General features: G+C 40.7%; 2 protein-coding genes across 3 annotated transcripts in view; one reads left to right on the top strand and one right to left on the bottom strand.

The window, feature by feature from the left end:
• LOC138004340 (methyltransferase N6AMT1-like) overlaps positions 1-862 on the bottom strand; it is a 16139-nt gene extending 15277 nt beyond the window's left edge. The window contains exon 1 of one of the 2 annotated variants that reach the window (XM_068850827.1): positions 677-862. In XM_068850827.1, coding sequence (XP_068706928.1) covers positions 677-807 — 131 coding nt within the window. In that variant the 5' untranslated portion in view covers positions 808-862. The remainder of the gene's footprint in view (positions 1-676) is intronic. The other variant, XM_068850828.1, reaches the window with a different exon arrangement.
• Positions 863-905: 43 nt separating this feature from the next.
• LOC138004339 (uncharacterized) lies at positions 906-9091 on the top strand. The gene is made up of 4 exons (XM_068850823.1): positions 906-1390; positions 4026-4351; positions 5296-5544; positions 8487-9091. The coding sequence occupies exons 1-4, from the start codon at positions 948-950 to the stop codon at positions 8765-8767; spliced, it is 1299 nt and encodes a 432-aa protein (XP_068706924.1). The 5' UTR covers positions 906-947; the 3' UTR covers positions 8768-9091.
• Positions 9092-9420: the final 329 nt, after the last annotated feature.

Here is a 9420-nt window from a genome sequence, read left to right on the forward strand (position 1 = left end):
GCTTCGACTGCGTGGCTAGCTGATTGAAATGAAAGAAAAACCTTTGCCCTTGAATTCTACTATGGAATTTTAATCAGGGGAATATTTGACTCAATCCGGTGGGCTTCTGAGTATTCAGTGTTCAGCCTTGGTATTTTACTATAACCGTTGACAACCAAGGAACTGATAATGGTTCAATTAGCGTTGAATCTGAAAAAAAAAACCACACAGAAAGGAAGCAACCCACAACGGTAATAAGGTTAGGTTTTTTAATTGAGAATTTTTTCGTAAAATTATCTTCCCTGGTCTTTTATCAGGATTACCATACAAATCCTTATATTTTTCTTTCCCCCACACAGTCTGAGCTTGGGGAACCTGTGATAGGGACTGTACGAAAATGATTATAAGCTTCCTTTCGAATGGGGTTAGTCAAATGAAAGCTTCTTAGTAATCCATTCACGTACTAACAGAGTCATCGATCTACAAGACCAAAAAATTTCAAATAAGCACTTAAACTTAAGATATTGATATCGTTGGCGACAACAATAGTTGTGGATGCGACCACAGCTCTATTGGTAAAGAAATAAAGGGTTCTATTGTTTTAATGGTCTCCACATTTAAATAGCAAAATATTTGCAAACAGACACTCTTTCAGATAGAGGGCCGGGTGGGAGATTCAATTCATTGGGTACTGTACCTTCGTTCTTTCAAGAATTCTGTGTCCTTTTCTAAAGCATCCATCAAAAGAAAAGTATCCTCCGCAGGTTCATAAATGTTTTCGTAATCTTTCTGGCTGAAATGAGCGAAGGAAGGAGTAGGTGCCGACATAGCATGTACATAGACTTACAGCAACAGACAGTTGGTCCACCATGTTGGCCGTGATAGCGTGAGAACTAGTTTCTAAGCCCTCTGTCCCGCGGAGCATTATCGCGTGACATCGCATCCCGTGAGAAAAAACGTGGTTTGCCATGGAACCCTGCGAAAAACGACCGAAACTTGTCCAGCAAACGACGGAACACTGCTACCTGACGAGAAAATGCGCAAATTCAAACGAATCTTCAGGCGGAGATAAAAATTCTGACGAATATAGAAGCGCGATTAAGAGCGCGAAAGATCATGCAGTAGACGAGCAACTTCCGGTATGTCAAAACGGCGCCAATTGTAACAAAATTGAGTTGATACACTTTGCTGAATTTTGGCATCCGACGAAAACAGATGACAGAAACGAAGAAAATTGTTTAGAGGAGAATGAGTGTGATGTTACGGAGTTACCTTACGACGAACTGGAATCAACACAACAGATTTATGAGGAATTGTCCGACAGTGACAGTAATGGAGCACTAGATGAAAATTCAAATCGACTGAGTAAAACTAAACAACAGCTATCAGGGGCTGATAGTTTGGATTCTCAGTAAGTACTTAACATAAAAGGTGATGGAAGTTTTAATTTGATGTTCTTTAAGCTTTTTAAATCATATCACAACAAGAGTAGTTATTCCTGGCATGGAGCACTGAACGTAGTTACTGTACATTTCGAAAACCACGTGTACTCAATATTAGCTCACCCAGATGATGCCACTTTCGTGTGAACAAGTTCATCATAATAATAGACGCTATTCATATGCAAATTAAGTGGCCGGGTATTCTGCATTCTGTCTGGGAAAAGAATAGACAGTAGATAAACATTATTAACTTCAAGAACATATTGACAAATTACTATTTGTACATGTCAGATGTGCTCCAGAAAACCCGGCGTCCATTGGTTATGTGTCTAGTTCTTCAAAGGATGCCGCTACAAGAATAAAAAGTGACCGGGTATTTCAAAGAGATCTATAACAACCGCAAAAGCACACTTTAAAAGGTTTTGTAGCCTACAGCGAGAGATATTCTGACAGATTCTATGGGATAAACGTGACATCTCAAAGGAATGCGTGACTAATTATTTTATTTCTAAAAAACAAGTACCGTTTGAAGGTTTCTTTTGACAAGGAGTACCTTTACGTTTTGCCCTTTTATGCGAACGTGATGCTGAATCCCAAACTTATTTAAAAATTCGTTTTAAAAGTAAATTGGTCTCTGACCATGTCGTGGCATCGACCCTTTCGCTTCACGGTACCCGAAAGACGGCTGCGAAGGAGACTTGGGTCACGTTCGATTGACCTATTCCGGAATTAAAACGGTATGTTTGGTGCGTTTCGAAGCAGCAAGGATAACAAAAATATGTATAAAATAGCATTTTAGCAGATATTTGACAATTTTAATGTGAATCTCGGTAAAAACGAAGGATTTCTAACTTATATTCCATGTATTCCTATTTCGGAATACGGTCAATCGAACGCACCCTAAGAGACTACACGGTACCCTCCCAGAGTTGATTTGATCAGAGTTATCGAATCACCAAGGCATGCCCTTTTTTCTCCGCTTACGGTCGTCCGACCGACCCATATTTTGTGTACAAAAATAACAAGATATGAGGCAGCTTGTAGTAAAACATATTTGTAAAAATATAAACATTGGTTTTGTCCATGCAGATGCAACCCCAGAGTTAACGTAACTCTCAACTCATTTCTGCTCCCCTGCCACTCTATTCTTTCTGCTTGCAGCTTAAGAACTGTTTTTTTTTTCTTAGATTGCTTGTGACTTTCTTTTTGTTTGCTTGGTTTTCTTTTCGTCGACCAACCGACCGAAAATTAGGAAAAACATTCAACGGTAAATGGAGAAAAATAAAGGTGACAGCCAGGATCCCATGAGAAAGAGCTTGCCTCTCCCCTACAATAATAATAATAATAATAATAATAATAATAATAATAATAATAATAATAACTTAAAAACTTATATAGCGCATGCTTCATGACAGAATGATCGTATGCGCTTAACATGGATTAAAATACCAATAAAATTTATCAGTTCATATAAGCTAAGAATATGTTCATAAATAGATTTGTAAGTTAACTTAAGATTAATTACATGAATTCAAAGTGCCAATAAAATTGTTAATTCCCGTAAACTAAAAATATGCTAATTTAAAATAATAAGTTTTAAGTTGACTCTTAAAATTGTTAATTGTGGTGGCTTTCCTAATGAAGGAAGGAAGTGAATTCCAAACGTGAGCCCGCTATGAGTCATCCTTTGCGCGTATCTTTCTATTTTTAGAACGCCACGAGTTCTTCGGCTCTGTATATGCACTCTTTAGAATGGCCAATCAACATAAAGTTGTTGTCCAACGAAGACAAAAATAGAACAAAGAATGTATCCAATATTAGATCGTTTTCACTGTCACGCAATAAAAAAATAAATCGAAAACCATCCACTGGAAAAAGTCAAGAATTCGTGATGTTGTAGAAGATAAATGAAGAAGACACTTCTCCAAGTTTTAGGCCCGTGCGTTTCCCGAAACTTCAGATATTCGTCGAAATGTTTTGCAGAAATTTACAGAGCCCAGTATGAAAACGCCATGTTGGTGCACATCATGGTGGTGCACCAATATGGCGGCCGGAAAATAGTGTCAACATCTGTTACTTACTTTGGCTATCTAGGCGAGTGATCATCTGTACTGAACAGACAGCTATTTACTTAAGCACTTTTCCTAATGCTTTAAATTCTAAAAAGGCTCAAAACCATGAGATAAATATATATTTCTCAATAAACTTGATCGTCGCCCCGTGTCACGCACCGCCATAACTCAGAAATTCAAAATGCTCTGGTTTCCAAACGAAGCACGCTAATGAGCTTTAAAATTGCAAATGAATACAAATTTACCGCCTCTTATGCCTGATGAGGATAAAAACTTTCGTGGCTATTTAGTTTTGGATTTTAGAAAATGATGACGTCACGTGAAAACGATCTATTGTGCAGATTGATCTAAATTGATGTAAATGTGAGTCTCCTACGGAGAGGTTAGTTCTAAAAATAGAAAATACGCGCAAAGGTTAACTCAAAGATAAAGTGCATAGGGAAGCTCCTGGTCATGGGCTCCTGGGACGGCCTAACTTGATATTTTAATCCCTTCACGCGCATTCATTTTCGCTCCTAATTTTTTCTCGTAGACTATCAAGGGATGACACAGTACTGAGTCGAGGTCCTAGTATTGTGAAATCCTACTCGTTGTTGTCCGAAACGGAACGAAGAGAACTCATAAGAAGAGCGTTCGAGGTGAAAGACTTGTTAAAGAAAGAACTTGACAAAACACTGGGTATCATCGAGGAAAAGAACAAGGAGCTTCGAAGAGTTCTCTCCCAACTGGAACGCGGTCATTTGATGATTGATGGCGAACAAGAAGCTCTTGATAAAGACGATCTCTGCTATTTTCCCCTTTTTGCTGAAAGAGAATATAAAGGAGGATCTGCAGCTCAGATGCATTTTCGTCTTGCAGGTGAATAATATGCGCAGGCGGCGCTGGAATAAAATTTTAGGGCGGCAAGTGCAGAAAAATGTAAACGCGCGAGGAGAAGCGCACGACCTGTTTTCTTGCGCTCGAACCCTAAAACTTGGGTTTACAGGTTTGTTTGTTTGTTTATTTGTTTGTTTGTTTGAGTAGGTTGAGATTTTGGCAGCTATTCAGCTGATGTGACCCTGCTATACCCACCCACCCATATACTCGCAAAGGACAGCCACAACACCGGGAACTTCATCCCCTACTCTTCTCGAATAGCGTGTGGGCTCTTTAACGTCCCATAGAGAACTAATGAACATGGAAGATATTTGTGAGACGGGGCCTACGGTTTATAGTCCTTATCCGAGAAGGCGTGAAAGTCTAACCATTTGCGGATATAATTACAAAGGCAGCACTTCTTCCGTTATTTAAAGACTCTGAGTGTTGGTCCGGCCGGAGTCCAACTCACGACCTCCCATGGCAGCCTGGCCGCTGCTCAACCAAGCAACTGAGCCACCGGTGCGCGGTAGTAACTTGCCCAAAGTGGTATCTTCCACGAGAACTAAAAAATGAGTGCGGTGATGTAAACGAGACGATCTTAACTTTCTTCCTTGTTTCATTTGTATTGAATACTTTGACACGCTAACTTTGTGAGGAAAAAACTATTAATCGTCATCATCGTCACAATAATCATCATTAAAGTCAATTCGTTTCATGGAAAATGTTTAAAGCAGGGGTTGCACCGATTCCGGACTTTAGTGTAACCGTGGCCATGGTGAGACCCAAACCATTGCTTGCCATGATTTTTAACCTGGTTTTGTCCTAACAATGCTTTCATCAACTGAACATTAGCTCACACCATAAATTGAATTCGAAATGATTTTTTACCCAATAAATTAAAGATGTCACTTATCCTGCAACCCTAACCCTGTAACTTGTTTTAGAATCCCAGTTTTACCGGCTTGTTGACACCACTGACAAGTACCGTGTGACGAAGGTAGAATATGTAGTGAATCCAGTTTTAATGAGGAGATTTCAGAAAGCCCGACAGAAATTGAAGAACTCCCGGGGAGAGAAGATGTCGTATCCGGTTTTGGCATTCCATGGCACAAAAGAAGAAAACATTCATTCTATTTGCAATACTGGATTCAGAGTTCCTGGGGAAGCAAATTTTGAGCATGCCACAGATACCGGTAGGTTGGACTATTTAATTAATTAATTTATTTGTAATAAGCGACTCGTCTTCTAGACTGCTAGCAGTCCCTTCCGAGTCAGTCAAACCGCCCGCTTTAGTCAGTCACGCAAGCGAGCCGAGGGGAGAATGGTGATAGACAGATGTCGCGATAGTCAACGAGAACGCCACAAAGCAGCAATATCATTGGTTGAAAGAGGAAACTGAAATAATCGTGCTGCACTTGCTCCAAATTTTGCATAAGGATTGTTTTTGTTTTCTCTTGGGACCATTGTAAGTCCTAAGAGAAACTGGAAACAATGCATATGCAAAATTTGGAGGGACAAACAAAGAGTACTATGGTAATTTCGGAAATGACCTATTGAGCTATTATCGCAGGGAAAAGGGTCTGGTATGGCCACAGGAAGCCACACAATCTGTTTCTGTAACCGTTAATAATTTTATAATAAACGTATTGGATTGACCGTTTCCTTCTTCGGTAGCGATATATCGATAAATATGTGCCTGGATCAATGCTAGATAAACGTTGTATTTACCTTACCTGCGGTGAACTCTCGTTCTCTCGCCTTAGAAGTGGTATTTTGAGCGATTTTGAAGATTCGAGTTCTCTGTTTGCTGTGCCTCTCAAACACAAGGACAAGGGTGAAGGTGATTTTTGAAGCGCTCCAGCGCCGGGGCGATTTCTCCCCAGAAAATCGTATCTCTCCGCCTTTAAACTTCGCAGGAGAATGGCCGAAAGATTCACGCTTCTTCTCCTACTTCTCGATCGAAAATCCGTCCAAATGGCCCGGAGCTAGCCCTCAAGGAAAATCAAAATCCCATGTCTTCCGAGCGATCAAAGTGCGTAACAAGATTCACGTGTACCAGCCTCAAACCGTCCTGCTGATTGTCCGCTTTTTGATCTTGCTACGCATTTCGACTGCTCGGAGGGTACGGGATTTTAAAGTAAAGTAAAAGTAAAGTAAAGCAACCATATTTAACGTCGATAACTCGTAACAGCAGGAGCTCATCAAGAGGAGCCTCTATCCCCTCTAATTCCTTGAGTCAACCCTTGACGCTGAGATAGCTCTGTTTTGATTGGCTTTTACAACAGTGGGCGTGCTGAATGTCCCAAGGGAGATTGGCTTTTACAACAGTGAGCGTGCTGAATCTCCCAAGGGAGGTGTTCTATAAATAAATCTTCTCGGGAAAGGGTTGACTCCGAGGCCAAGTATGGGAGATAGAGGCTCCTCATTATGAGCTCCTGGTAACAGTAATTCAACTGACAAACCTGAGGTCGACGGTGCGCTCATTTTACTCCCCCCTCTCCATCAGTGCTCCGATTTTCGGGTATTTAAAGTTACTTAGCTACACGGAAAGGAAAGAAGTCGAAACAAGGATGCGAGATCCGGGAATCGAACTCAGGACCTCTTGCACCAAGGCCGCGCACTAACCGACTGTGCCACCCTTGCTCCTAAAATTTTCATTCTGATTTTCTTCGAGCGCTAGCCCCTGGCCGTTTGGATGGATTTTCGATCGAGAAGTACGAGGAGAAGCGTGCATCCTTCGTTTCCTTTTCTTTTTTTTTGTTTTTTGTTTTTGTTTTGTTTTGTTTTGTTTTGTTTTGTTTTTTTTTTTGGGGGGGGGTCCAAATAATTTCCTTTGTACCAAGACAGCCCCCTGCAATTTTTTTTTTCAATAAGTATTTAAGATATGGATCCTAAGAAGAAGTAAGGGTTTCTTTTACTATCTTATGCTTTCTTGTACATATTTTTGCTCCTTTTTTTATCACCGAATCCTCTCACTGAATTCAATCGTCCTTCTTTAATTAATGTTATGTGATGCGATTTAGTCTGCAAGTCAACAGAATTGGCCATTTCCGAGTTCATGTCTGCCTCCTCTTTAAAGCGAGTCTAAGTGCGAAGCATTTCTTGTGTAAATTAGTTTTCATTCATATGTAAATTAGAACTTATTACCATCACAAAAACTTTGCACTTACACTCGCTTTGAAGAGGAGCCAGTTATGAACTCGGAAATGGTCTATTTTCAAGCTTACATCTAGATACCTTTCCCTGCGTAACAAGCAATAGGGAGTTTAAGCAAATCACTACGGATGGTGCTACTAAGGCTGCCGTGACTGCAAAAATCTGGGGAGAGTACGTTTCGGTGGTCTGCTAAATTTTAAGGATAGCAAAGCAAAATACAAGGAAACATGGGCGAAGGAGTTTAAAATCTCTTTTATTTAGTTTCTTACAGTCAAATGGCTTCGCTGAAAGGACGATGGCCGTTGTTCGCCTTGCTAGGACGAACAGATTATTTCTGAGCAAAAGCAAATGCTATACACCTTGTTCAATAACAACAATTTGATGGATGAAATATACAATTTCAGAGACAAATATCTCAAAGAATATCGAGTGAAAAAGACACGTATATCTATACTCAAAGCAGCAAAATAGCATCGTATAGTATCCAGACATAAAACATCTTCACTAAATACTCAAAGCAAACTTAACCGAAGAAAAACAACCTTGTGCTGAACACGAATATTTCACTTGACTCACTTCGCCATTCCAACACCTTTGCCAAAACTTATCGTAAGTTCATAATACGGATTTACAAGCTTATGAGAGGCAATCTCGACATAATCCTTGACTTAAATTGACTTTAAAGGATATAGTATCCAACAGAATTCTTAAAATGCCGAGATGTGCGTTGAAACGGGCCAGAGAAGCGAAATAAACTCGACGTAGTAGCCACTACGGCAAAACATCGCGACTCACGTAGTCAGATTTCATACTATGGCAACAGTCTACTACGGCTGGATGCAACCGACGTACATGCGCAGTGTCTCATTTTGGGAGAAATTTACTTCCGGCAGCCGTATCAGCGCCAGTCGTAGCGATTTGCTTAAAGTCCCTAATAACTGGCACGGTTAATATTTTTCTACGTTTCATTCGTTATTAGGATACTACGGCCGAGGCGTGTACTTCAGCGAGTATCCGTCTTACTCAATGACCTTTATCCGAGGTGCATCAAGGCTCCTTCTATGCCAGGTCCTCCCAGGGAAGGTTTATCGATGTACCAGGCTGATACATGGAGAGCCCCTGGAGATGGGACACGATTCCCACACCTCCCCTAATGGGAAAGAATTGGTCATCTTCAATTCGCATCACATTTTACCATGTTATGTAGTACACTATGGAGAAGCCACGGGAGATTTTAAATACGAAGCAACGGTAGTTTAGATTGAACTATTTGACGCCTGCTCTTTGCCCATTCGCAGATATACCAGGTCATGGAGGAAGTGTGGCCCAGTGGTTAGGGAGCTTGCCTTGAGATCTGGAGACCCGCTCTGACCACTGGTTCAATTTGTTCCTGGTAGTTTTTGCTTCAGTTTCTCAGCTGCACTTGTAAATAGCCAACTAGCTTGCCTCCGGTCAGTTGTTGTTGAATGTTCTGTTTTGTTGGGATTGTGTTTCATCGGCCCTAAAAAGCTTCTATGGGGGAGTGGTCAATTAAGTATGTATTAATGATGAATGGTATATTAAATGAATCATATATGAACTGCGGATATGAAATCAAGTGAAGCTTTGATCTTCGCAGTTATGAACGCAATTTTTGCAATTGCGTAGAGAAGCCTGAAAAATTCAGGACTTCAACGGGGTTTGAACCCGTGACCTCGCGATTGCGGTGGGACGCTCTAACCAACTGAGCTATGAAGCCACTGACGTTGGGAGCTGTCATTTGTAGGTTCTAATGATCCCGTGAGGAATGAATCAATGATGAATGGTATATGAAATGAATCATATATGAAATCATTTGACCAGCTTTCAACGTCAGTGGCTTCATAGCTCAGTTGGTTAGAGCGTCCCACCGCAATCGCGAGGTCACGGGTTCA

This window comes from Montipora foliosa, chromosome 5 (assembly GCF_036669935.1).
Source record: "Montipora foliosa isolate CH-2021 chromosome 5, ASM3666993v2, whole genome shotgun sequence".
Taxonomy (NCBI): Eukaryota; Metazoa; Cnidaria; class Anthozoa; order Scleractinia; family Acroporidae; genus Montipora; species Montipora foliosa.